The following is a 27503-nucleotide window of genomic DNA, read 5'->3' as shown; positions in this document are numbered from 1 at the left end:
TTCCTCTCTCCAGGCTGAACAACCCCAGCTCCCTCAGCCTGTCCTCATAGCAGAGGCGCTCCAGCCCTTGGATCCTCTCAAGCTTCTTCAGATGAGTGTTTAAAATGCAAAGAGTAACCAAGTCCTGTCCTTTGAGAAACTCAAGCCTTCTGTAAGACCCTGACAGCAGAGATGTGTTCATGAGAGACAAGTTCACTATTAAAAAGTGTTCCTCCTGGCTGGATAAACACACCACAGTCTGCTCAGATGTGAATCTCTGCTCATCTTTACACGTGTGAAGCTTTGGCCTGCAGCCCTGGCAGGTCTCTGCACGTTGGGGACAGTATAAGGTTTATGTCTGTGTAAGGTGAGAAGCTTTGGAAAGAGAAATTGCTTCAGGTGGAGCAGAAATCTGATCACAGTTCTGAAAATACCCTCCCCCACCCCCACCCCTTTTGGTTTTTTCTCCTTATTTTTCCCACTCACCTGGATGAGTCCAGGCTCTTTTCCAGCTGAATTCTCATTAACTGGCAGCCTGGCTTTGTGCCCATCATGGTTCAGCAGCCTGCATGTTTTCTCATCATTATATCCACCCTTCACACCCAAACAATTCTGCAGCCAACAGAACACAGAGGTCCTTGCTCTTACAACACCCCAACCTGTCCTTGCAGGAGGAGATTAGAGATTAGATTGAATTAACCCTGCACAAGCAGCAAAGTCTGCCCAATTGATCAGAAACCTGTGCTGGTTCTCTCAATCACATTATTTCTAATATATTTCCTTCTCTCCAATCTATCTATTAACAGAATCAGATGTTCCCATCTTGGACTTCTCATCCAAGTCAGCCTTCAAGAGAAGCCAGAGTGCCCAAAAATCTGGCTTGTGTCCCAAAGCTTGTCTGCTTCTGGATAGGATAGGATAGGATAGGATAGGATAGGATAGGATAGGATAGGATAGGATAGGATAGGATAGGATAGGATAGGGTAGGGTAGGGTAGGGTAGGGTAGAATGAACCACGTTGGAAAAGACCTTTGAGATCATCAAGTCCAACCTCTCACCCAACACCATCTAATCAACTAACCCATGGCACCAAGCACCCCAGCCAGTCTCTTCCTAAACACCTCCAGTGATGGTGACTCCACCACCTCCCTGGGCAGCACATTCCAATGGCCAATCTCTCTGGGAAGAATTTCTTCCTAACATCCAGCCTAAACCTCCCCTGGCACAGCTTGAGACTGTGTCCTCTTGTTCTGGTGTTGGTTGCCTGGGGGAAGAGACCAACCCCCACCTGGCTACAACCTCCCTGTGTGGGTAGCTGTAGACAGCAATGAGGTCTCCCCTGAGCCTCCTCTTCTCCAGGCTAAGCAGCCTCAGCTCCTATGATTCTATCACTTTCTGTTCAAGATCTGTGGAAATTTTTCCTAGGCACAGCCTAAAACTACCACACTTTGCTGCAAGAGTGGCCAGTGACCAGCACAGGCTGCCCAGGGGAGTGGTGGAGTCCCCATCCAGAGACCTGTGTCCAAGAGACCTGTGGCCACGACACTGCAGGACATGGTTTGATTGTGCCCAGTTCTGGGCCCCTCAGTTTAGCAAAGATATTGAGTTGCTGGAAGGTGTCCAGAGAAGGGCAACAAAGCTGGGGAGGGGTCTGGGGCACAGCCCTATGAGGAGAGGCTGAGGGAGCTGGGGTTGCTTAGCCTGGAGGAGGCTCAGGGCAGACCTTACTGCTGTCTACAACTACCTGAAGAGAGGCTGTAGCCAGGTGGGGGTTGGTCTCTGCTCCCAGGCACCCAGCACCAGAACAAGAGGACACAGTCTCAAGCTGTGCCAGGGGAGGTTTAGACTGGATGTTAGGAAGAAGTTCTTCACAGTGATTGTGCTTTGGACTGGGCTGCCCAGGGAGGTGATGAGGTCCCTGGAGGCGTCTAAGGAAAGCCTGGATGAGGCACTTAGTGCCATGGTCTGGTTGAGTAGATGGGGTTGGGTGATGGGTTGGACTCGGTGATCTTGGGAGTTCTCTTCCAGCCCGGCTGATTCTGTGCCGGCCATGGGGGCGCTGGGCTGCCGGCCGCAGCCGACGTTCCTCGGGGTCGCTCGCACCCTTACTGAGTCCACGACTCTGTGACTGCAGGAACTCGCCGGCGCCCCTAGCGGGGCCAGCCCGCGCACAGGCGTGCAGGGCGCGGTGACGTCATCGCGGCGCGCCGGGCGCGGGCCGGGGGCGGTGACGCAAAAGAGCTGCGCCGGGCCGAGCGCGGGATCGGCGGCCGCGGGAGTCGCGGGAGGCTGAGGGCGCCGTGCCCGCCGCGGGCAGGGGCGGCATGGCCGGGCCTCAGCTGCAGCAGCCGAGCTTCCTGCTGGTGGGTGGCGAGCGGACGCTGTGTGAGCGGGCAGCGGCCCGGCCCCTTTCGGTGGGGGACTGCGTTTTCCGATTCCGTGCGGGCTTTGTTAGGCGCCCGTGAAGTGAAAGCGGCGCTCGGCGTAGCTTGGGCTGCATCCACAGTGGAGCTGTCCTGGAGGAGAGGCGCAATGTGGGGCTGGGGGAGTGGGGGGGAGCGGTGGTTCCCATCATGTCCGCGCTGAATATCGTCCTTTCTGGCGGGGCTGATCCGTTTCGTTTATGCTTCATAACAGGCCACTCTGAAGGCGGACTGTGTCAACAAACCGTTTGTTCAGAGGTGCCACGACCTGGAGACGGTCATTGAGGAGTTTCCCGCCAAGGTGAGCTGGGAAGTTTGCTTTTTATTTGCTCCTAGTACTCTTCCCTTTGTTGCTGTATCTCTGACGGAGCGTTGGGGAGGACCCCAAGTAACACAGTGGGGATCCAGGCCTTAAAAGGCTGTGCCAGTGTGCTGCACTTTACTGACGCCCTTCAGCCTCAGTCTATGGAGAAAAATAGTGACAAAGGTGTGGATGTGATGCTGCTGAGGACATCTGCACTTTCAGCAGGCTCCCTGTGATTGCAACCCACTCTGTAGGACGGAAGCTTACAGGCAGCTCTCAGCCTGCATCTTTGTGCATCCTGGAGTGTGCAGCTCAAGTGGGGGACTGCAGACATGAGCTGTTTGTGTGTGTTTTCCCCACAGGAACTCCATGGCATCTTCCCCTGGCTGGTGGAGAGCATTTTTGGTAGCCTGGATGGTGTCATTGTGGGCTGGAATCTTCGCTGTTTGCAAGGGAGAACGAATCCTACTGAGTACTCCGTGGCTTTGGATTTCCTGGATCCCAGGTAAACTTCATCATGTCAGCACAGAATAGAAAGGGTGGTGAACAACTGACCAGTGTTTGACCTTTTTTTAAGCTCACAATAGTGAGGCAGGAGAGAAAGGGGGCTCACAAGGAATTTTCTTTCTGCTGCTTGTTTGCAGTGGCCCCATGATGAAGTTGGTTTACAAACTCCAAGCAGAAGAGTACAGATATGATTTCCCAGTCACATATCTTCCAGTGAGTAACAAAGAAATGTGTAAGAAAAGAATGTTGTTGTTGTTGCTGCTGCAGCTGCAGCTGTTGGAACTTTGCATGTGCTTCATTTGGTGTAGCCTCAGTGCTCCATCTCTTTAAACTGTGGTTAGAGAAGAGTCCTCAGCCATGGTGGTTGTTGGAAGCTTGCTATTTAGAATTGTAGAATGGTCCAGGCCAGAAGGAGCATCCAAAAGTCATCCAGTCCAACCCCCCCTGCAGTCAGTAGGGACATCCTTCACTAGATCAGGCTGCCTGGGGCCTCCTTGAGCCTCACCTTGAATATCTCCAGAGAAGGGGCCTCAACCACCTCCCTGGGCAACCTGTTCCAGTGTTCTACCACCCTCAAAGTGAAGAACTTCTTCCTGATATCCAGTCTAAATCTGCCCTCCTCTAGTTTGAAGCCATTGCCCCTGGTCCTGTCCCTGCAGGCCTTTGCAAACAGTCTCTGCAGCCTTCCTGCAGCCCCCTTCAGGTACTGGCAGACTGCTATTAGGTCTCCTTGGAGCCTTCTCTTCTCCAGGCTGAACACCCCCAGCTCCCTCAGCCTGTCCTCACAGCAGAGCTGCTCCAAGTCCCTGATCACTTTCATGGCCCTCCCCTGTACCCTCTCCATCAGGTCCATGTCCTTCCTGTACTGAGGGCTCCAGACCTGCACACAGTACTCCAGGTGAGGGCTCAGCAGAGCAAAGTGGCAGCATCACCTCTCTGGGTCTGCTGGCAGTGCTGCTTTGGATGCAGCCCAGGATGTGATTGGCCTCTGGTGCTGCAAGCTCAGACTGCCTGCTCATGTCCAGCTTCTCATCCATCAGCATCCCCAAGTCCTTCTCCACAGGGCTGCATTCTAACACCACCTCCCCCAGTCTGTATTGACAGTGAGGATTGTTCCAGCCCAGCTGCAGAGCCCTGCACTTGACCTTGTTGAACCCCATGAGTCTCACCTGGGCACCACCTCCCCAGCTTGTCCAGGTCTCTCTGGGTGCTGTCCTGTCTGGTGTCTTTTGCTGCTCAGGCAAGCAGAGTGCAGTGTAACTCCTGCCCTGTTCCCAGAGGAAGCAGTGTGCTTTCTCTTGGTTACTGGCAGCTGCAGGACTGACAGTGGTGCCCCAGGCTGACCACAGAGCAGTGCCTTCCCTGGCCCTGCTTTCTGCCCATCTGTTGGAGGACTTAACTGCTAACCTGGATGTGAAGTGTGATGTTTCAGACAAAAATGGTGAGCTGCAGAATTGTTCCCCTGCTGCTGCCATGGCTGCTTGCTCTCTACAAATTGATTCAGACAGTTCTACAGCCTTTAGCAAAAGGAAGCTGGCTGACAGCAAAGTGACCTTGAGAAAACCCTCAGGCAAACACCAGTTTTCTGCTGCTCCCCACTACAGCTGGGAAGACTTCTTTTGGTTTTGTTATTAATAGAATAGAGTTAACCAGGTTGGAAAAGACCTTTGAGATCATCAAGTCCAACCTATCACCCAACACCATCTGATCAACTAAACCATGGCACCAAGCACCCCAGCCAGTCTCCTCCTAAACACCTCCAGTGATGGTGACTCCACCACCTCCCTGGGCAGCACATTCCAATGGCCAATCTCTCTGGGAAGAACTCCTTCCTAACATCCATCCTGAACCTCCCCTGGCACAGCTTGAGACTGTGTCCTCTTGTTCTGGTGCTGGGTGCCTGGGAGCGGAGACCAACTCCCACCTGGCTACAACCTCCCTTCAGGTAGTTGTAGACAGCAAGAAGGTCTCCCCTGAGCCTCCTCTTCTCCAGGCTAAGCAACCCCAGCTCCCTCAGCCTCTCCTCACAGGGCTGTGCTCCAAACCCCTCCCCAGCTTTGTTGCCCTTCTCTGGACACCTTCCAGCAACTCAACATCTTTCCTAACCTGAGGGGCCCAGAACTGGACACAGGACTCAAGCTGTGGCCTAACCAGCGCTGAGTCCAGGGGCAGAATGACCTCCCTGCTCCTGCTGGCCACACTGTCCCTGATGCAGGCCAGGATGCCATTGGCCTTCTTGGGCACCTGGGCACACTGCTGGCTCATGTTCAGCCTACCATCACCCAGCACTCCCAGGTCCCTCTCTGCCTGTTCACAGTATCACTAAGGTTGGAAGAGACCTCAAAGATCATCCAGTCCAACCTGTCACCACAGACCCCATGACTAAACCATGGCACCAAGTGCCACGTCCAATCCCCTCTTGAACACCTCCAGGGATGGGGACTCCACCACCTCCCTGGGCAGCACATTGCAGTGATGTTATTGCACTGAATGCTCCTTTTCAGTGAGGAAGTTGGTTGGTGTCTGAAGAGTGTGCATTTGCTCAAGGTACTGCTGCAGTGCAGTGGAATCCCACTGAGCTGTTGCAGATTTCACCCCAGAATGCTGAAATGCAGCAGAGCTTCCCTACCTGAGCACCCACTCCAGGTGTGCTGAGTGGCCAGGCTTAATAATTCCTTTGCTCTGTCTTTCAGGGCCCTGTGAAGGCTTCCATACAAGAACAAGTCCTCCCAGAGTGCTCTTTATACCACAACAAAGTCCAGTTCCCTTCCTCTGGTGGTTTAGGGTTGAATTTGGCTCTGAGTATCCTTTTAAGAGTTGGGTATTTTAATCCCTTTTTACTTAACCCCAGAGTGAGAGGTGAGGATCCTTTCTGTTGTGTGGTGGTGATGTGTCTGTTCTAAATCATGGCTGTGCTACATCAGCTTGGGGTGATCAGAAATGTCTGGATTCAAAGGAAGAAAAATCAGCCTGAGCTTTTCTGGGGGGGCATCTCTGGCCTCCTTCAAGCCAAGCCCAGAATTCCCAGGGGTTTCAGCAGAGCCTCTATTGCACAACTTTTGGCTCTGTGACTGCTCATGGCTGATGTAATGTGACAGAAAAAAGGGGCCAGGTTAGCTTGGCAGCAGTCTAGCTTGCAGCTGCACTTTTCAGTGGGAGATAGCTAAATGTGCTAACAAGAGCAATGCCCCAGCACCCCTTGGCCCAGCACCCCTTGGCCCAGCACCCCTTGGCCCAGCACCCCTTGGCCCCAGCACCCCTTGGCCCACCACAGGTAGAACCTCAGGTCCCAGTGATGGAGTCAGCTGGGAAGCCAGAAGGCAGAGCTGGGTTTTTGCTCTGGGTTGATTTTAGCACTGACAAAATGAAGCCTCATTAATTTCTAGTCAGCCTGCCCAGATCTCTTAACCTGCTTTTTTATCCTCTGATCCTTGACTCTCTCCCTCTTCCAGATCCCTTTGAGTATTACATGTTTTACTTTGCAATTAGCTTGATTACACAGAAGGTAAGTGCCTTGTGCAAGTCTTCCCTTGGAGCACTCTCAGCCTTTCTTCCCCAGTGCTTTAAGAGCCTGCTGAGATGCTGTCCAGCTGAGCTAACAGCCACTTGATCTGCACTTGTAGAGCTGGCCCTTGCTTTGGGCCAGTTGGTGATGCCAGACTGGATAACAAACAAGCATTCCCACCTTGGATACAGCAGGGAGCAGCCAGCCCAGCAGCACTCTGGTAATTTTAGGCTGGGCTGGCAGCTGAATGTTGGGGGGAATTTTCAGCCCACCCCAAACATGCAGCACAGAGCAGGATTCCAAAGAGGCTTCCTTTGTGCAGTGGTGGGTACTGTGCTCTCTGGGCCCTGGGCTGCTCTTGCTGCTGTTGGCTGTGCTGTAGGGTACTGCACTCCTCCAGGCCTGGTCACATTCACTACTGCAGCAGCACTTCCCCTGTGTGTAGCTGCTTTACCTTTGCTCCACACAGTCACAGCTGGCACTGGGCTGGAAGGGAGCCTCCAAGGACATCTTTTCCACCCCCCCTGCAGGCAGCAGGGACACCTCCAGCTAGAGCAGGCTGCACAGGGACACAGCAAGGCTGAGCTTGGATGTCTCCAGGGATGGGGCCTCAACCACCTCCCTGGGCAGCCTGTGCCAGTCTCACCCCACCCTCACTGTGCAGAACTTCCTCCTGATGTCCAGCCTAACTCTGCCCTGCTCCAGCTCCAAACCACTGCCCCTTGGCCTATCCCCACAGTCCCTCCCCAGCCTGCCTGCAGGTCCCCTGCAGATGTTGCAGTGCAGCTCTAAGGTCCCCTTGGAGTCTTCTCCAGGCTGAGCAGCCCCAACTCTCCCAGCCTGTGCCCACAGCAGAGGTTCTCCTCTGCTCATCCTTGTGGCCTCCTCTGGACCCTCTCCAGCAGGTCCAGGTCTCTCTTGTGTTGAGGGCCCCAGAGGTGGACCCAGCACTGCAGGGGAGGTCTCACCAGAGCAGAGCAGACACCAAAGTGTCTGTTGTCAGCTCACCTTTCATAACCATTGGCTTCACTGTGCTCCTTGGCCCTGGCTGTGCAGCAGGCACTCTCTAGGAGTGCCTTCAAGTCCCAGTCTGTGATTCCAGCTGTGTTCTGTCTGTTTCAGAGCTCAGCTGTCACCCACCACGTCAGTCCTTCCAACAGTGCTTATTTCATCTTGGTGGACACATACCTGAAGTGTTTCCTGCCCACAGAAGGAAGTGTTCTTCCTCCCCCTTCCTCAAACCCTGGGGGAGCCATCCCTTCCCCAGCTCCCAGGTAATGACTGCAGTGCCAGAGGCAAATCCTGGGAGCACTGAGTACAAAGTGCAGCTTGCTGGAGTGGAAAGCACCTCCACTCTGTTGTGATCTGAATGGACTTGCCACATAATTACAACAATTAAGTAGATTCAGGTTCACTTAGTTTTACCATGAAGGTTTCATTTGGGAGTGTGAAAGGTAGCTGCTGCTGGAGCACAAAAGGCAGCTACAGGCAACAACATCTCATCATCTTTTGCAGCAGGACTGGGGGCAGCCCTCAGGCTTCTCCAAGCTCCAGAGCCCCAGCTCCCTCAGCCTGGCCTCAGCAGGGAGATGTCCCACTGCCTTCAGCACCTTTGTGGCTCTGTGTTGGACTCTCTCAAGCAGTTCCCTGAGGGGCCCAGGACTGGACACAATAATTCTAGATGTGGCCTCAGCAGGGCAGAGTGGAGGGGGAGGAGCACCTCTCAGTGCCTGGTGATGGAGTGTTTGGTTCCAGCTAGGGACTAGAAGCAGAAGCTTGCTGAGTGTGATCAGCTGTGCAGTTTTACTTCTTAGACTGTGTTCCACTGGTGATGAAGAGCAGTGATCCATTTCCCTGTGCTGAGGCTTACTGACCTCAGTGTCTCCATTGACTTGCCTTCCAAGGTCTCCAGCAGTGCCTTTCACTTCCTATGGGATGCACCACACCAGCTTGCTGAAGAGGCACATTGCCCACCAGCCCTCTGTGAATGCTGACCCTGCTTCCCAGGAGATCTGGAGGTCAGAAACACTGCTTCAGGTCAGTTGGGTGGAAGGAAGAGAAACCAGCCCAGAGCTCTCCTTGCTGCTGGCTGAGGAATCTCTGCTTTTTCAAGCAGAGAGCACTGAGAGTGCAGCAAAGAACCTCTGTGACACTTCAGTTGTCATTTAGAAAGGCACTTCATGCCTTTTTCTTTGAGACTGCATATCTAGAATAGAATTAACCAGGTTGGGAAAGACCTTTGAGATCATCAAGTCCAACCTATCACCCAACACCATCTAATCAACTAAACCATGGCTCCAAGCACCCCAGCCAGGCTCTCCCTAAGCACCTCCAGTGATGGTGACTCCACCACCTCCCTGGGCAGCTCATTCCAATGGCCAGTCTCTCTGGGAAGAACTTCTTCCTAACACCCAGCCTAAACCTCCCCTGGCACAGCTTGAGACTGTGTCCTCTTGTTCTGGTGCTGGTTGCCTGGGAGAAGAGACCAACCCCCACCTGGCTACAACCTCCCTTGAGGTAGTTGTAGACAGCAATAAGGTCTCCCCTGAGCCTCCTCTTCTCCAGGCTAAGCAACCCCAGCTCCCTCAGCCTCTCCTCACAGGGCTGTGCTGCAGACCCCTCCCCAGCCTTGTTGCCCTTCTCTGGACACCTTCCAGCAACTCAACATCTTTCCGAAACTGAGGGGCCCAGAACTGGACACAGGACTCGAGGTGTGGCCTAACCAGTGCAGTGTACAGGGGCAGAATGATCTTCCTGCTCCTGCTGGCCACACTGTTCCTGATGCAGGCCAGGATGCCATTGGCCTTCTTGGGCACCTGGGCACACTGCAGGCTCATGTTCAGCCTACCATCAACCAGCACCTCCAGGTCCCTCTCTGCCTGGCTGCTCTCAGCCACTCTGACCCCAGCCTGTAGCACTGCCTGGGGTTGTTGTGGCCAATGTGCAGAACCTGGCACTTGGGTATGTTAAATCTCATGCCCTTGGACTCTGCCCATCTGCCCAGCCTGTCAAGGTCCCTCTGCAGAGCCTCTCTACCCTCCAGCAGATCAACTCCTGCCCCCAGCTTGGTGTCATCTGCAAATTTACTGAGGATGGACTCAATGCCCTTATCCAGATCAGGATCTGGATTCTGAACAGGATGGGGCCCAGCACTGATCCCTGGGGGACACCACTGGTGCCTGGCTGCCAGCTGGCTGTGGCACCATTCACCACCACTCTCTGGGCTCAGCCTCCAGCCAGTTCCTAACCCAGCTCAGAGTGCTGCTGTCCAAGCCATGGGCTGACAGCTTGGCCAGGAGTTTGCTGTGGGGGACGGTGTCCAAGGCCTTGCTGCAGTCTACATCTAAGTACTGACATCAAGCCATACAGGTTTCTAAACCTGATCTGTTCATTTTTTGGGGTTAATCCTGCATCAATTCTGTGCTCTTAGCAGAGGTTGAGCACAGAGGTGTTTGTTCTATTCCCCATCAAGGGAAGGCAGAAGAGAGTCTGCTGAGGGACCTGCACAGGGACCTCGACAGACTGGACAGATGGGCAGAGTCCAACAGGATGGCATTCAACAAGTCCAAGTGCCAGGTGCTGCACTTTGGCCATGGCAACCCCATGCAGAGCTACAGGCTGGGGGCAGAGTGGCTGAGAGTTGCCAAACAGAGAGGGACCTGGGGGTGCTGATTGACAGCCGCCTGAACATGAGCCAGCAGTGTGCCCAGGTGGCCAAGAGGGCCAATGGCATCCTGGCCTGCATTAGGAATAGTGTGGCCAGCAGGAGCAGGGAACTCATTGTGCCCCTGTACTCTGCATTGGTTAGGCTGCACCTTGAGTCCTGTGTCCAGTTCTGGGCCCCTCAGTTTAAGGACATCGAAACACTTGAACGTGTCCAGAGAAGGGCAACAAGGCTGGGGAGAGGCCTTGAGCACAGCCCTGTGAGGAGAGGCTGAGGGAGCTGGGATTGTTTAGTCTGGAGAAGAGGCTCAGGGCAGACCTCATTGCCCTCTACAACTACCTGAAAGGTGGCTGTAGCCAGGAAGGGGTTGGTCTCTTCTCCCAGGCAACCAGCACCAGAACAAGAGGACACAGTCTCAAGCTGCGCCAGGGGAGGTTTAGACTCGAGGTGAGGAGAAAGTTCTTCCCAGAGAGAGTTGTTAGCCTTTGGAATGTGCTGCCCAGGGAGGTGGTGGAGTCCCCATCCCTGGAGGTGTTCAAGAGGAGATTGGACGTGGCACTTGGTGCCATGGTCTGGTCATGAGGTCTGTGTTGATAGCTTGGACTCGATGACCCTCGAGGTCTCTTCCATCCTTGGTTAGTGATACTGTGATACTGAACAGTTGTTCTGAAGCAGCTTCCTGCTGTGTCAACAGGTGCCTGAACTGAACTGTTGGTGCTTCAACAGCTGCTAGCAGTGTGCCTGCTCATGGCATGGCTGTGAGGAGCACCTGAAACATCCCTCAGCAGCTGCCTGTTTCCAGCTACAGCTTGCTTTTCACATCCTGTTCTCTGGTCTTCCCTTACCCCTGGCTTCTGTCTAGCCCTGGATGATTTCTGAGCCAAATGATTTGGTTTTGCAGATCTTTGTTGAGATGTGGCTCCACCATTATTCCCTGGAAATGTACCAGAAAATGCAGTCCCCTCATGTCAAGGTAACAGTCTGTGCTTCGTGAGTGCCATCTGATGCTTGAGCTCTTTACCTTGGGGTAGATCTCCTGTTCTCTGGAGGCTGCTGTGGGGGTCTTGGTGCAGAGGAGCAGAGTTTCCCCCACCGGTGGTGCAGGACGTTGTGAATCAGTGCTGCCACCCAGAGCATGGCAGAAGCTGCCTTGGGTTTGCTTTGTTGGTTTATTCTGGGAGGGTGGGAGGCCCAGCTTGTGGGAGGGTCACAACAACCTGAACACCACCAATCAAACCAGAAGCCCACTACAAAACCTTCCTGTTCAATCCCCCTGGGGGCAGGGGGGCTGCTGCCAAAGAGCTCCCACTGGTTTCCAGCAGTGGTGGCCACTGAAATGCCAATGAACCATTGCTGAGATCTGGAACCTTTTCCCTGTTTTTTTTAAGCACAAACCCAAGTTAAAACCACAAAGGAAGCCTTGCTAGGCTGTGCTTCAGGGGTTAAGTGAAAGAAGCAATCTTTTTTGGCTGCTTCCTATTCCAAACTCCTCCAAAGTATCTTCACCCTCGTGGTTCTCAGCAGCAGTTCTGTAGCTGCAGAGCTCAGGTGACCTTGCACACTCTTGCTCAGCTAATGGCTGTTTGAAGCACTTTGTGGTGGCCTTTTCAGTAACAAACTACTGCATGTGGGGCAAAATAAGTGTGGAGGAGCCTGAAGTTCAAAGGCATTGTAGATGTAAAGTGAATTTGAAGGGGGGGGAAATGATGGATCCTCTGAATTCCCTCTTGGGTCACTGTGGGACTTTAATAGAAGGGGAAAGCAGTCTGAAAGGTACTCAGGATCTATTCCTGGGTGAGAGAAGCCAGGTGAGAGCTGACTGACTTGAGAAATTGCACTGGCCTTGTGCCAGGGAGAACCACTGGAGGGCTGAAGTACTGAGGGGGTTTTGTCCTTTTAAAGCTGACATCCAAATGTGGCCTCACTGCTGCTGCAGTCTCCAGCTGGGGCTCCCAGCAGCATGGCTCTGCACCTGTGATGGAAAGGCTTTGCTTGAAGTACTTTTGGTCTGTCTGTCTGTCCAGTCTCTGTGCATCCAGTTCTGTGCTTAGGCCAGAAGTAAGGATTGCTTTAAACTTCCCTCCTCTGCTCACCCTCTGCATTGCTGATGCTCTCCCCTAGCTCTAGGGAGCAGCAGTTACAGACAGTGATTAGCAGCAGAATCAGTAGGACAGGCCTAGACCTTAAAGCTCTCTGAAATCATCCCTGCAGGATCCTCCCCAGGCTGTGTTGAGCCCCAGCTTGAGGCCAGAGCTCCCCCCTGATGGTATTTTGGTTTCATCTTTGATGAGAACTAATCATGGGCATGAAGTAGTCTTCACTCTTTGGGGTTTAGAAGACCTAAATAAGGGATTGGAATTCTCCATGACCTCCTTAGATGGATGAAGGATCCCTCCTGCAGGCTTGAGGAAGGGTTTCAGAGCAGCTGGGGACTGGGGTGCACAAAGGAAGCTCTGTAGGCTGGTCTCAGGGCAGGCTGAAGGACCAGAGTCTGCCTCTCAGTTCCTCAGATGAGGAAGCAGACTCTGCAGAAAGGGAAGGGTTGTTCCAACAGAAGGGTTTAAAGGGCTTGACTGGGAACCCAAGGTCACCCTAAACCTTACCCTTAAAAGGCTTAGTAATGCTGCAGGTTCACTTGATTCTCTTTGGCCTTCTGTGTGTTTGGAAGGGGAAGGAGTCAGTGACCATTTGTGCCTGTTTGGCCATCAGTGACTCCATGTCTACACAGCTTCCCCACAGGAGGAGGGGATGAGGCTCCCCAGAACTTGCTCTGTGTTTGTTTTGATGGGCCAAGGCAGATGTGTGACTGCTGTGAAGTGCCTCAAGCAGTGACAGATTTCCCTTAAGCCTTGGTCAGGGTGTCAGAGGCTTCTCCTGAGAAGCAGAAGGGGGTGGAATGGGAATGAACAGCCAATCATCTGTTTTCAGATGTGCCTCTCTCCTGCTTAGCTGCTTTGCAGCCCTTCCAGCTCTGGTGTGACCCTGAGCTCCTCTCTCCTCCCTACTGACTCTGCTCTTTTCCTTTCCCCTGGCTCCTTGCTCTTCCTCTCTCTGATGATCCAGAGCCCAAGCCTGAAGCATCTCTTTTGCTGTTCCCCTCTGCTGTAGTCACAGGGAACCTTTAAGCTGTTTGATTAAAACTTCTGTGATGCTTCCTGACCTTCCAGTGCCAGGTGCCACAGATCCCAGCACTGCCTGTGGAACACCATTAGCCTACAGGCTCCTCCTGTGCCAGGGGAGGCAGCTGAGGAGCAGGCAGTGTCTGAGCTGTTGGGGAGCTTGCAGTAACAATCCTGCCAGGCTGAGGGGGTCAAACCAAAAGGCACCAAACTGGCCCTAGAGGAGCTTGGGGAGGGGCTGTAGAGAGGCAGCAGAGCTGTGCTCTGGAGAGGTGGTTTCCATGCTGGCAGGAGCCATTGGGATCTGTGTAGGGCACATATTTTTGTCCCATGTTTTCTCATTGCTCCCATACATGTGTGGCACTGTCACTGCAGTATCCTCTTCACCAGCACAGCCCAGGGCTGCTCTGCCTAACTCCCAGAAGGGATCTGGTGAGGCTTGCAGGCTGCCAACACACACTGTGGCAGCTGCCTTTTGCCTGGCTGTACACAGGGTGGTGCCCTAAGCGTCAAAGGAATTTCCTCCTGGGAGGAAGTTCACCAGACCTGCAGCCTCCCCAAATGGCCTTTAAGTAGAAACAGAGGATCTCTCTGAACTGCTGGAAACTCAACTGGGCAGGCTCACAATGACTGTAAAAAGCCAAGCTTGCTTTTAATTCCTGTTCCTTGGGAAGGAGAAAGCCTCCCTGGGAGTTTCTTCCCAGCACACAAACCCTGCTTCTCCAGCAGCACAGGAGAAAGGACAGCATTTCCTAAAGGCCACTCAAACAGCCTGCAGAGTACTGAACAGCTTCACTTCATTACTGAACAAGACACTCCCCAGCAGGCTGCAGATCCTCACTGCAGCTCAGTTCACTCCTGAAGCAGGGAGTTCCTTTGGCAGGAGCTCCAGTTCCCCTACCACCGGGACTTGCTCTGAGGGTAGGGAGGAGGAGAGCCACAGCTGAGCTTTGTGGACACCACCTCCCAGTCCATGGTTGGAGCTGATGCTCCCTGAGGTCCCTTCCAGCCTGATGTTCTCTGGATGTTCAGGTGGATAGAGAGGGGGTGGAGCAGTGAGGAGGTAGTCAGCAGGATGAAGAGGCTACTGTGGCTGCAGTTGCTGCTGTGATGTGTTGTCCCTGACTGTATTTGTGATGTTCATATTTTTCCCCCCACCCTTCTTCCTTGGCCTCATTCTCACTTTTTTTTTCTTGTTTTTTCTTTCTCTTGCTCTCTTCTCTCCTCTTCTTTTTCCCCTCCCCCCCCCCCCCCTTCCCCCTTCCTTTTTGTTTCTGTTGTCTCAGCTGGAGGTTCTCCACTACCGACTCAGTATCTCCAGTAAGCACCACGGTAGTCCTGCCCAACCCAGCTACCAGGCCCTCCAAGCATACCAAGTATTACCATCTGCTCATTTTGGTTCCTTTTGGCAAGCTCTTGTTCCATCAGATAATCTGCAAAGTGTACTGGGGCTGGCTGGAGAGCAGCTCTGCCCAGCTCTGCTGCTGCGGCTCGACTGAGGTCCCTGCACAGAGCTTTGCTGAACCTTCTCTGGGGACAGACTGAGAGGGCTCAGCAAAGGGCATGGAGAGAAGAGGAGTGGTGCAGTGCCAGCTGCAGGAGGGTCAGCAAGTCACAGGGCAGGGAACTGCAGCTGGGACTGGCCAGTCCTAGGCACAAATCCAGGCTGGGTGCAGAGTGGGTTGGGGAGATTGGACGTGGCACTTGGTGCCATGCTCTAGTCATGAGCTCTGTGGTGACAGGTTGGACTTGATGATCTTTGAGGTCTCTTCCAACCTTAGTGATACTGTGAGAGCAGCAGGCTTGGGGGTGTTGGTTGCTGAGCAGCTCCCCAGGGGCCAGCAGTGCCCTCATGCAGCCCAGCAGGCAGCTGTGTGCTGGGCAGCAGGGCAGGAGAAGGGATTCTGCCCCTTGGCTCTGCTCAGACCTCACCTCCAATCCTGCTTCCAGCTCTGGTGTTCCCAGCATGAGAAAGGACACAGAGCTGCGGGGGTGAGGCCAGAGGAAGTCACACAGATGATCCAAGGGCTGGAGCAGCTCTGCTGTGAGCACAGGCTGAGGGAGCTGGGGGTGTTCAGCCTGGAGAAAAGAAGGTTCCAGGGGGACCTTAGAGCTGCCTGCCAGTAGCTGAAAGGATCCTGCAGGAAGGCTGCAGAGAGACTTTTCCTGAGGGTGTCTAAAGAGAGGAGAAGGGGGAATGGTTTGAAGCTGAGGCAGAGCAGGGCTAGACTGGAGCTGAGGAAGAAGTTCTTCAGTGTGAGGGTGGTGAGACTCTGGCACAGGCTGCCCAGGGAGGCTGTGGCTGCCTCCTCCCTGGGGGTGTTCAAGGCCAAGTGGGATGAGGCCTTGAGCAGCTGAGTCTAGTTGAGAGGTGTCCCTGCCCATGGTGGGGAGGTTGGAGGAGATGAGCTCTGGGGTCCCTTCCAACCTGAGCCAGTCTAGGGCACAGTGCATTAGAAGGACTTTGTGCCTTATGTAGTGACAGGATGAGGGACAGTGATTTGAAATGAGAGCAGAGCAGATTTGCATTGGAGATGAGGAACAAGTTCTGCACCAGGAGGCTGCTGGAACACTGCACCAGGTTGCTCAGGGAGGTGGTTGAGGCTCCATCCCTGGAGATGTTCCAGGCCAGGCTTGACAGGGCTCTGAGCAACCTGCTCTAGTGGAGGACTGCTGAGTGCAGGGGGGATGGACTGGGTGAGCTTTGGAGGTCCCTTCCACCCCAGCCCATTCTGGGAGTGGTTTGGAATCCCATCTTTAGAGCTGCATTCTGGTGATGCTTTGCAGAAAGAGACTTGGCAGCTCTGCTGACACCTTTGCTTTTTGACACTCAAAGTGGTTTCACTGCTGGCAGATTTCTGCCCCTCCCACACTCATTTAAAGTCATTTAAGCAAACCTTGCATGGAAGAGAAGATCAGAATTTGCATGGCTCTCACCTCTAAGCAAGGTAGGTAATGTCTAGGGGGTTTAGGCAGTGAAATGCCACTGGATGGTACCAAATTGGTGCTGGGAATCCAGCCCTGCCTTGCCCACTCCTGCAGAAGCACACCTGGGTACCTTTGCAGATTGTTCAGGAGATGTGCATGCAGAAACATTCCTGTTGGAACAAGCTCCTGACTCCTCTTTCCCTGCCTCAGCCCTTTCCTCAGGGGGCCTTCATCTGGGGAAAGGGGAGGGCTGAGCCTGTGCTGTGAAGCTCTGCAGCACTACACAGAGTTGTCCTGCTTGGTGATCCTCTAAGTGCAGTGGGTACTGGAGGGGCTGCTTCGAAAGGGGAGCAGGAACTGCTGCTTGGCCCTGCAAGCTTTTGTGCTAGGCTGCTTCTCTCACTCCTGTGCTGAGAGTGGCAGCCACCCAGCCTGCAAGCCAAGGCTGGACAGCAGCTGGTGGGGGAGAAGCCACTCTGGAAACTAATAATGCTTGTGGTGGTGCTGAGCTAGGCTAAGAGGAGAGGATCAGGATTGCTGGGTGGGAAAACTGCAGCATCATCACCTGCCAGGGGGTGTTGAAGGGGTGGGGCTGCTGGGTTTGTGATTCCAAAGGCACCTGCAAGGGGAGCCTGCAGTTCTCATTTGTGATGGCACCTTTTCAAGGCCTAACAGCAGAGTGCTCAACCTCTCTGATTGCTTTTGGAGACCCTGATCTAAACTCCTAGGGCAAAGCCACTTCTCAGAGTTCTTTCTACCCTTGTCTATAAACCCCAGCAGCCACCATGCTGCCTTGCCAGGAGCTGCCAAGCACTCAAGAGCAGCCTTCCTTAGCACTGGTGATGGATGTTATCCTCAGCCCTGGCTGCTTTTTCCTCCAGCCTGGAATCTTTCTTTCTGGAGTGAGCTTTACAGTGTGCTACAAAACCCTGAAGAGGCTGTGCAACCACAACTGCTTTGCCTCAGGCCTTGCAGAGAAAAGGCCACAGGAAGGACCTCCACCCCACACCCCAAACCCTTCCCTGCCCCCAGCACTGGGAATGCTGTTTAAGAAAGAAGTTTTTAGGTGTAAAAATGCCTGCCAGTCCCCTGGGATCACATCCAGTGCCTCAGCTCAGCCTGGTTGCCTTTGGCATCCTGGAGATGCCTTGCAGCTTGAAGAGGCTCCTGGCAGCTGTCACTCTTGTGTCAGGTACATTCTCAGCTCTGGAGAGACAGCAGAGCTGTGAGACTTGGGCTGAAAGTGACCCCTTCAGGTCTGCCTTCAACAGTGGGCTGAGATCAGTTCACTGCTCTTAGAGCAGATTGCAGCAGCAGAGGGCTTTGTCCCCAGCTTCTGCAGCAGACCAGCCCTGAAGCTGAGTGCCCAGGCCTAACTCCTTTTGCCTCACTCCTCACCCTGCCATACCATGCCCTCATTTCCTGGTGGCACCACCCTGGCTCACCAGCACTCCCCAGGCTGCTTCTACCTGTGGTGGTGCTAGAAACAGCAGGGCCATGCAGAACTTGAAGCAGTTCTTGCACTGCCCAGGGCTCTTTCCAGGATGATTCTTTCTCGTAAGGCAGCTGAGCAGCAGCATAGGAAGGAGAACTCAAAGCCAGCCAGCAGCATAAATAAAGGATCTGTGGTGGTGTCCCCAGCCATGACCTTAGACCCACAGTGAGAGGCTGAATGTTGTGTTTTCAGAAAGGGGTAAGTCCAAACCTACAGCTCACTCTGTTCTTTAGTGCTAGCCTGAAATTGAGGGCACCAGAGGGGCTTCTCCCAGTGACATTCTCCAAGGTGCTGCTGCTCCCTAGAGAGATGATGGCAGGGGGTGGCTGCAGGCTGTCCTAGGGAGGGAGCCTGTCTGACATCAGGTGGCACCAGGCTGTGAGGAACCTGGAAGAAAGGGAGCATTGGTTGCATTTTGAGCTGTGCTCTGTGCTCTTCCTGGCCTCTCTGTGGCCATGACACTGCTCATCACCTTGCTGTGCTTTGCTTTGGATCCAGGAGGCCTTCAAGCCCACCGAGGAGCACGTGCTGGTGGTGAGGCTGCTCGTCAAACACCTCCATGCTTTCAGCAACAGCCTGAAACCAGAGCCTCTCTCCCCTTCAGCCCACTCCCATACAGCCAGCCCCCTGGAGGAGTTCAAAAGGTAGGTCCAGGAGCAGCCTGCCTCTGAAACCTCCTGGCAAAGCTCTCCTGTTGCTGAGGGATTTTTGATGGCTGAACACAGGGGTCCATTAAAATACATGAGAGTAATGGCTTAGGTTCCCTCCCAGCCTCTCTGATTGCTTTTGGAGACCTTGAGCTAAACTCCTAGGGCCAAGAAATATCTCAGAGTTCTACCCTTTCCAATGAACTCTCCTGCAGCCACCATGCTGCCTTGCCAGGAGCTGCCAAGCACCCAAGAGCAGCCTGGGGGGCAGATGGGAAGGGCACCCCCAGGAGGGGAGTGCCTTGCTCTTTGGTCAGTCTCTATCTTTGCAGAAGCCAAGAGACAAATTACTGCTACCAGGGGGGGTCTGGCCAGGGTTTGTTTCTGCAGTGGGGTTGAAATTCAAGGGCCAGAAGCAGCTTTGCTTCAGAAAGAACAAGTTTGGACCATCCCTTTCTGTGTCTGCATCGGTGGAAGGGTGCTGAGTCGTTGGGTGGGTTGCTGGGTTGGAGTTCTCTGCTGTGTTTTGGTGGGTGGGTTGCTGGGTTGGAGTTCTCTGCTGTGTTTTGGTGGGTGGGTTGCTGGGTTGGAGTTCTTTGCTGTGTTTTGGTGGGTGGGTTGCTGGGTTGGAGTTCTTTGCTGAGTTTTGGTGGGTGGGTTGCTGGGTTGGAGTTCTTTGCTGTGTTTTGGTGGGTGGGTTGCTGGGTTGGAGTTCTTTGCTGTGTTTTGGTGGGTGGGTTGCTGGGTTGGAGTTCTCTGCTGTGTTTTGGTGGGTGGGTTGCTGGGTTGGAGTTCTTTGCTGTGTTTTGGTGGGTGGGTTGCTGGGTTGGAGTTCTCTGCTGTGTTTTGGTGGGTGGGTTGCTGGGTTGGCTTTCTTTGCTGTGTTTTGGTGGGTGGGTTGCTGGGTTGGAGTTCTCTGCTGTGTTTTGGTGGGTGGGTTGCTGGGTTGGAGTTCTCTGCTGTGTTTTGGTGGGTGGGTTGCTGGGTTGGAGTTCTTTGCTGTGTTTTGGTGGGTGGGTTGCTGGGTTGGAGTTCTTTGCTGTGTTTTGGTGGGTGGGTTGCTGGGTTGGAGTTCTTTGCTGTGTTTTGGTGGGTGGGTTGCTGGGTTGGAGTTCTCTGCTGTGTTTTGGTGGCTTTGTTGTTGCTGAGCTGTGCTAATGGTTTGTGCCTGTGGCTGTCTTTGCTTGCAGGGTTGTAATCCCTCGCTTTGTCCAGGAGAAGCTTTACATCTTCCTGCAGCACTGCTTTGGGCACTGGCCTCTGGATGCCTCTTTCAGAGCTGTATGTACCTGCTGCTCTCCCCCAGCCTGGCCTTGCCAGAGCCAGCCTTTGCTGTAGTTAAGTTATTGCTGGTTAGCAGCTGTTTAAACCCCTCCTTTTTTTGTTGGTCTGGAGCAGTGAAAATCTTTCTGTGGCAGGTCCATGCCTGTTAGACTCAAGAAAGGAAGTTAAATAGGTCTTGGTGACAATGATGGTTGGCTGATTTTCCTGCTACTAAGGATGGCTGTGGATTGAGAAGCTCTTCAAACAGATAGTCTTACAGACCCTAACTCCTTGCTGCCTGCTTGGATAGGTCATAAACCAAACCAACACAGTCTTCAGTTACAATAGAATAGAATAAACCAGGTTGGAAGAGACCTTTGAGATCATCAAGTCCAACCTATCACCCAGCACCATCTAATCAACTAACCCATGGCACCAAGCACCCCAGCCAGTCTCCTCCTAAACACCTCCAGTGATGGTGACTCCACCACCTCCCTGGGCAGCACATTCCAATGGGCAATCTCTCTGGGAAGAACTTCTTCCTAACATCCAGCCTAAACCTCCCCTGGCACAGCTTGAGACTGTGTCCTCTTGTTCTGGTGCTGGTTGCAGCCAGGTAGGGGTTGGTCTCTTCTCCCAGGCAACCTCCCTTCAGGTAGTTGTAGACAGCAATAAGGTCTCCCCTGAGCCTCCACTTCTCCAGGCTAAGCAACCCCAGCTCCCTCAGCCTCTCCTCACAGGGCTGTGCTCCAGACCCCTCCCCAGCTTTGTTGCCCTTCTCTGGACACCTTCCAGCAACTCAACATCTTTCCTAACCTGAGGAGCCCAGAACTGGACACAGGACTTCAAGGTGTGGCCTAACCAGTGCAGTGTACAGGGGCAGAATGACCTCCCTGCTCCTGCTGGCCACACTGTTCCTGATGCAGGCCAGGATGCCATTGGCCTTCTTGGGCACCTGGGCACACTGCTGGCTCATGTTCAGCCTACTGTCACCCAGTACCCCCAGGTCCCTTTCTGCCTGGCTGCTCTCAGCCACTCTGACCCCACCCTGTAGCACTGCATGGGGTTGTTGTGGCCAATGTGCAGAACCTGGCACTTGGATGTGTTCAATCTCAGACTTTGCACACATTGCCTCCTGCAAGCAGGGAGAGCAATGCCTCAGAGCCTTGAGTCTGGGCAGTTAATGGAGGAGTTCACAAATGCAGAGTGTAACAAAGCTAGGCCTTGCTCACCACACCTGCAGCTGCAGTGTGCTGTTTGAGGCACACAGGTGAGTTAGGATGCCACAGGAGATGGTGACAGAGCTCACAGCAAACCTTTTCCTGGCTTCAGTGCAGTCAGGACTCTGTGCCCTCAGGATGGTGGGTGTGGGACATGCAGAAGGTGAGAGCTGAGATGACAGCAGTGTAAGATCTATGCTCCAGCAGGGATTTAGTGAACACCACCAGAACTGCTAAATGCACCTGAGGTGTAACCACCAAGTTTGGGTTTGGCAGGAACATGTCCCAGTGCCATCTCTTTTGGGTGTCAGACAAAACCCAGAGTGGTCCTAAAGAACAGCAGCCTGATGGAGAGGGTCCAGGGGAGGGCCACAGAAATGATCAGGGACTTGGAGCAGCTCTGTGAGGACAGGCTGAGGGAGCTGGGGGTGTTCAGCCTGGAGAAGAGAAGGTTCCAAGGGGACCTAACAGGATCCTGCCAGTACCTGAAGGGGGCAACAGGAAGGCTGGAGAGAGACTGTTTGCAAAGGCCTGCAGGGACAGGACCAGGGGCAATGGCTTCAAAGTAGAGAAGGGCAGAGTTAGATTGGCTATCAGGAAGAAGCTCTTCTCTCTGAGGGTGGTGGAGCACTAACATGGGTTGCCCAGGGAGGTGGGAGTTGAGGTCACTTCCTTGGAGATGCTCAAGGTGAGGCTGGACAGGGCCCTGGGCAGCCTGATCTAGTTGGGGCTGTCCCTGCTGACTGCAGGGGGGTTGGACTGGCTGAGCTTTGGAGGTTCCTTCCAGCCTGGACCCTTCTAGGAGTCTGTGAACATGCACTTGGCTTCCTCAGCTCTGTTTTTCCCAAGGTGCTTAGATTCCTAGAGAGCTTCTTGCAGGTGTCCTTAGGATAATGTTCACTAGGCTTAGAAGAACCAAACAGAAGCCCTCTTGCAGAGTCACAGCATGGCAGGGGTTGGCAGGCACCTCGGATCATCTTGCCCAGTCTTTGTCTTCCTTTCCTGAAAGTACTGATGCTCCTGTGGTGTTGATTTTCCTTTCTGTGTGATTTTGCTTAGGTTCTTGAGATGTGGTTAAGTTACTTGCAGCCTTGGAGGTATGCTCCAGAAAAGCCACCCCAGAGTGCAGAGTCCTTGCCTCGCAGCGTGTCGGAGAAATGGTAAGGAGGAAAGCAAGTGGGGGTGAGCTGAGCCCAGCCGGCAGCTCCTCAGGGACAGAGCAGATCTCGGGAAGCAGACACCAGCCCGAATTCAGCTCCTCAAAGACCATTTGTTCCGCTCAGGCTTTTGTTCTGAGTAGTCTTTTGTCTCAGTGCAAGTAAACCATCTCCGCAGAGCCAGAACAAAGCATGCCCTTAATGACTCCTTTGGCAGAAGAGGAAATAGCAACTGCTGTGTATTGCTGTGCTGGCTTGGGGGCAGGGGGCTGTGCTCCCAGGGGCTGTGCTCAGTGGGACAGGACTGTGCTCACAGCTGCTGTGCTCCAATGCTGTGCTCAGTGGGACAGGACTGTGCTCCAACGCTGTGCTCCCAGGGGCTGTGCTCAGTGGGACAGGGCTGTGCTCCAACACTGTGCTCACAGGGGCTGTGCTCAGTGGGAAAGGACTGTGCTCCAACGCTGTGCTCACAGGGGCTGTGCTCAGTGGGACAGGGCTGTGCTCACAGCTGCTGTGCTCCAATGCTGTGCTCCCAGGGGCTGTGCTCAGTGGGACAGGGCTGTGCTCCCAGGGGCTGCGCTCCCAGGGGCTGCGCTCAGTGGGACAGGGCTGCGCTCCCAGGGGCTGTGCTCAGTGGGACAGGGCTACGCTCACAGGGGCTGTGCTCACAAGGGCTGTGCTCCCTTTGACAGGGCTGCCTTCATTCAGGAAAACCTGCTCATGTACACCAAGCTGTTTGTAGGATTCCTGAACAGAGCTCTTCGGACGGACTTGGTCAGCCCAAAGAACGCTCTCATGGTGTTCCGAGTAGCCAAGGTCTTTGCTCAGCCCAACCTTGCTGAAATGATCCTGAAAGGTAAATGGATGCTTGGGACAACTTGTGCTCTCCTCTCTGTCTTCACAGTGGCTATACCTTGCCTCAGAAGCACTGAGGTGAACAGACTTGCCCTCCACTTTGGCATGCTTGAAGAGCTTGTGTGTGTGTTCGCTGTAGTCTGTCCCAGTGCTTTCACTTGCCTGTGGTTCTTCTCTAGCCACCACCACTCCCAGTTCATTCCACTCATTTTCTTAAGGAATAAAGAATACAGAATTTGGGGTTTACAATGAAATCATAGAATGGTTTGGGTTGGAAGGGATCATTTAGTTTCAAATCCCTGCCATGGGCAGGGATGCTTTCCACTAGCCCACGTTGCTCAAGGCCTCATCCAGTCTGGCCTTGAACACCTCCAGGGAGGAGTGGATGATCTCTGAGGTCCCTTCCAACCTGAGTCATTCAATGATTTTTCTCCTGTGGGCAAAGAGAATTCAATGAAGAATCACCTGACACCCTAAAAAGTCCCTCCCCAGCTTTCTTGTAGGAGAGTGATGATGATCTTCACTGTTTGTCTCCGACCCCAGGGGAGCAGCTGTTCCTGGAGCCAGAGCTCGTCATTCCCCATCGTCAACACCGGCTCTTCATGACCTCCTCCTTTGGTGGCAGCTTCCTCTCCTCGTGGCCTCCCACTATCACAGATGCCTCCTTCAAGGTGAAGAGCCATGTCTACAGCCTGGAAGGACAGGACTTCCAGTACAAGCAGATGTTTGGCACAGAAGTCAGGAATCTGGTAAGCAGTGGGTTTGTGGCACACGTCTGACCCGCCAGGGGTTTCCTCAGTGCTGAGCAGCTATCCTAGGGGGAGTTCAGCCTGGAAAACCTTTCCTGCTGGATAGCTGTTTGCTGATGGGGACTTCTGGAAGTGGAGGGCTGTCAGCCCAGCATAGCTGTGAAGATCTGTCTGATACTTGCAGAGTCAGTCAGTGTAGCAGCTTGCTGCCTCAGGAGTATATTGAAGGCAGCTCCTCTCTGGAATGCTGGCTGTGAACTTGGGAGTCACTGCATTGCTTGGTACCTGTCAGCCACCCCAAAATTGCCAGAGGAGTGAAAAAAGCCAGCTGAGACCCCTGAGCAGCAGTTAGAGAATCAGAGAATGCTTTAGGGTGGAAGGCATCTCAAAAGATTATCCAGTTCCAACCCTCTGCCATGGGCAGGGACACCTCCCACCAGCTCAGCTTGCTCAAGGCCTCATCCAGCCTGGCCCTGAACACCTCTAGGGAGAGGGCAGCCACAACGTCCCTGGGCACCTCTGTGTCCCACCTGGCACTGCTAATGCAAACTATGGTCTGCCTTTGCCTCCTGGCCATGGGAACCCACCTGCTGTTTCCCAGTAGCTAAATCTTGACTCCCTGCAGGAGGAGATGGGAATGCTCAGAGCTTAGTTTGCTGTAGAAAGAAAACCATCAGAACTCCTCTGTTGGTTGTGAGTGAGCCAAGAGAGATGTATAAACACAGAGATCATATAAATACCAATGGTCAGAGACTCAAAAGGGCTCAGAAGCAAGATCTGTAGTGAAAAGCAAGCAGCCTGCTTCTCTCCAGTGCTGCCTTGCACTGCACAAAGCCTGCTTGCTGAGCAGCCTCACCCCATTCAATGCTCCAACAGCAAGGAGCTGCCTTTGCCCTTCTGGAAGTGCACCTACGCAGGGGCCTGTGAGCTCAAAGGGAGTTTGCTCTTGCTGCCAGGTCCCCAGGCAGAGATTTATCCCTGGCTTGATGTTTCAGGCTCCTGTGTTTGTCCCACAGCACCTTTCTTTCTTTCTTTGTTGCAGGTGTTAAAACTGGCTCAGTTAATCTGTCAGGCGCAGCAGACGGCCAAGTCCATCTCAGACCATTCTGCAGAGACCATGGGGGCCCATTCCTTCTTCTCATGGTTTAGGCTCACACCATCAGAGATGAATGGTTCCTACACAGGCAATGACCTGGATGAAATGGGGCAAGACAGCATCAAGAAAACAGATGAGTATTTAGAGAAGGCACTGGAATACTTATGCCAAATCTTTAAGGTACGTAACAGCAGGGAGAAATTCTTTCCAGGGAGGGGGGGGAGACTCTGGAGCAGGTTGCCCATGGAGGCTGTGGCTGCCCCCTCCCTGGTGTGTTCAAGGCCAGGCTGGATGAGGCCTTCAGCAACCTGGGCTGGTGGGAGGTGTCCCTGCCCATGGCAGGGGGGGTTTGGAACTGGGTGGTCTTTAAGGTCCCTTCCAACCCAACCCATTCTGTGACTGTGAGGACCGTCCCCCTGTGGCAGTGTGAACAAGAGTGAGGATTCCTCAGATGTGCTTCTGTTTCTCTTGTACTTTGGGGGTCACAAAGCCACCCAGAGACCCTGCCAGTACATGTTGTAAACTCCTCCTAGGCTTGACTTGACCTGAGCCCTTCACAACCTTTTTCAGTGTAGATGGAATGAGATGCTCTGAAGTTCTAAGGAGCAAACCAACTTAGTTTCAAGTGAGCACTCTTCTGGAGTTGATTCAAACCTATCTTTTCCCTGCTGCCTGGTCTCCTTTACAAACAGGCAAGGGCTGGGTTCAATTGCTAAAGCAGTGCAGTACTTTCTAAATGTGAAGAGCTCTAAACCTTTGAGTGCAGCTAGAGATGACTGGAGGAAGCAGAATTAGGCTGTTGCTTTGGTTAAACTCAGAGTCATTTGTCAGCCACACTCCCTCAAGCAGGAAGGACCTAGAAGATGACAGCTTCTGGGCAGCTCTGAAGCAGTAAGGGGGCACACAGCACAGTTCTCTTGGGTTTGATGAGCACAGTCAAGAAAGCTGGAGACTTTCATCTCTCTTTACTGTCTAACCAAGGTGCTCTTAAGCAGTTCTTGGTGCTGGCAGTCAAAGGCTTCCAGGGATAAGGAGTTTGTGAAGTGAGGAAGAGAAGGCTAGATCAAACAAATGCTTTAGAACTGTGCTTCCTTGAGTAGCTGAATGAGGCCCAGCTGACCCAGATGATGCTGAAGTGTGGGGCAGCCCAAGATGAGAATGGGAAAAAGCAGCTCCCAGACTGCATTGAAAGCGAGGACGGCCTGGTTCTCACCCAGCTCGGCAGGTACCAGGTGAGAGCAGAAAGCTGCCTGCATCCTGTCCTCCAGCCAGAGACACGAAAGCTCTCTGGGGCTTGAGGGCTGCCCGGAGCAAGGCCTTGCCAGGGGAAGCTGCAGGCTCAGGCGCTGCCTTTTCCTGTCTCTAGATCATAAACGGCCTGCGCAGGTTCGAGGTGCAGTACCAGGGGGACACCGAGCTGCAGCCCATCCGCAGCTACGAGAGCGCCACCCTGGTGCGGCTGCTGTTCCGCCTCTCCTCGCTGCTCAACCAGAGGGTAAGCGCCGCCCTGCGCTGCCGCTCTGCGCTGCAGGCCTGCGCTGCCGCACGCAGCGAGCACCTCCTCTGCTCTGCCTCCTGCCTTGCCTGGCAGCCGGCTGGGCGTTCCCCAGTGGGGTCAGCCCTGCTGCTGGAGCTGCCCTGCTGCTTTTCCTGCACAAAGCAGCAAGAGCTAACATTTAGAGTGTGTTCCTTAGCCTGCATTCAGAATGCTCTTCCTCTTTCAGCACCAGTCCTTTGCTTCCCCTAGCTGTGACAGAATGGATTGAAGCTGGAAGAGGGCAGACTTAGACTGGAGGAAGAAATTCTTTCCAGGGAGGGTGGGGAGACACTGGAGCAGGTTGCCCAGGGAGGTTGTGGATGCCCCTGCCTGGAGGTGTTCAGTGCCAGGTTGGATGAGGCCCTGAGCAAGCTGGGCGGTGGGAGGTGTCCTTGCAAGGGGGGCTGGAACTGGATGAGCTTTAAGGTCCCTTCCAACCCAGCCCATTCTGTGACTGTGAGGCCTGTGCCCCTGTGGCAGTGTGAACAAGAGTGAGGATTCCTCAGATGTGCTTCTGTTTCTCTCTAAGTCTGGACTGAAGCAGTTGTGCATTTTAAAAGTGCATTTTGATCCTTTCCCCCTCCTCCCCCTTCCTTCCTATGATTCTCAGCCCATAAAGAAGGAAAGGGTAAAAGAAAACAGGACAGAATGCTAATGTTTGAACTTTGCCTTTCCCAGTTTGCTGCTCAGCTGGAGGTGCTCTGCTCCAGGGAAGACTTTGTGGGCAGACTCTGTCGCTATCATCTCACCAACCCCCAGCTCACACAGAGGATCAGGTGCAGCCCTGTGGTGAAGGACAGAACAAGCCACAACTGGGGACCAAGGATCAGCCTGAGGTTTCTGGCAAGCTACAGGACTCTCATTTCCTTGCTGCTGCTCTACTGCCTTGCATCCTGGTTCTGCATTGGGCCAGTGGGCTGCACATTCATTATCCTGCTCAGCTACTTCCTCTATGCTGTGGTAATGACTCTCTTCTCTGACCACTGCAGACCACATGAACACTGAGTTCCTGCTCTCATGGATTCCACTTGTGAAAATAAACCTTCTGAGGATGA

The 27503-nt window shown here is 53.7% G+C and overlaps 1 protein-coding gene across 2 annotated transcripts; it reads left to right on the top strand.

Moving 5' to 3' along the window:
• The first annotated feature begins 2230 nt into the window (after positions 1-2230).
• Positions 2231-27503, top strand: SMPD4 (sphingomyelin phosphodiesterase 4). 2 transcript variants are annotated; one of them, XM_068157158.1, is made up of 19 exons: positions 2231-2342; positions 2617-2703; positions 3069-3211; positions 3351-3426; positions 5907-6015; positions 6666-6718; positions 7841-7992; positions 8623-8755; positions 11284-11355; positions 14788-14877; positions 18423-18568; positions 19762-19852; positions 22114-22214; positions 22904-23067; positions 23610-23815; positions 24858-25091; positions 26012-26143; positions 26278-26406; positions 27127-27503. In XM_068157158.1, exons 1-19 carry the CDS (start codon positions 2304-2306, stop codon positions 27451-27453), a joined length of 2484 nt encoding a protein of 827 aa, XP_068013259.1. In that variant the 5' UTR covers positions 2231-2303; the 3' UTR covers positions 27454-27503. The 2 variants fall into 2 exon arrangements, with proteins under 2 accessions (XP_068013259.1, XP_068013260.1); XM_068157159.1 differs by lacking the exon at positions 14788-14877.

Source organism: Melanerpes formicivorus, unplaced genomic scaffold (assembly GCF_026170545.1).
Source record: "Melanerpes formicivorus ecotype bairdi unplaced genomic scaffold, bMelFor1.0.p_v2 SCAF_36, whole genome shotgun sequence".
Taxonomy (NCBI): Eukaryota; Metazoa; Chordata; class Aves; order Piciformes; family Picidae; genus Melanerpes; species Melanerpes formicivorus.
This window is presented reverse-complemented; position numbering and strand designations above follow the sequence as displayed.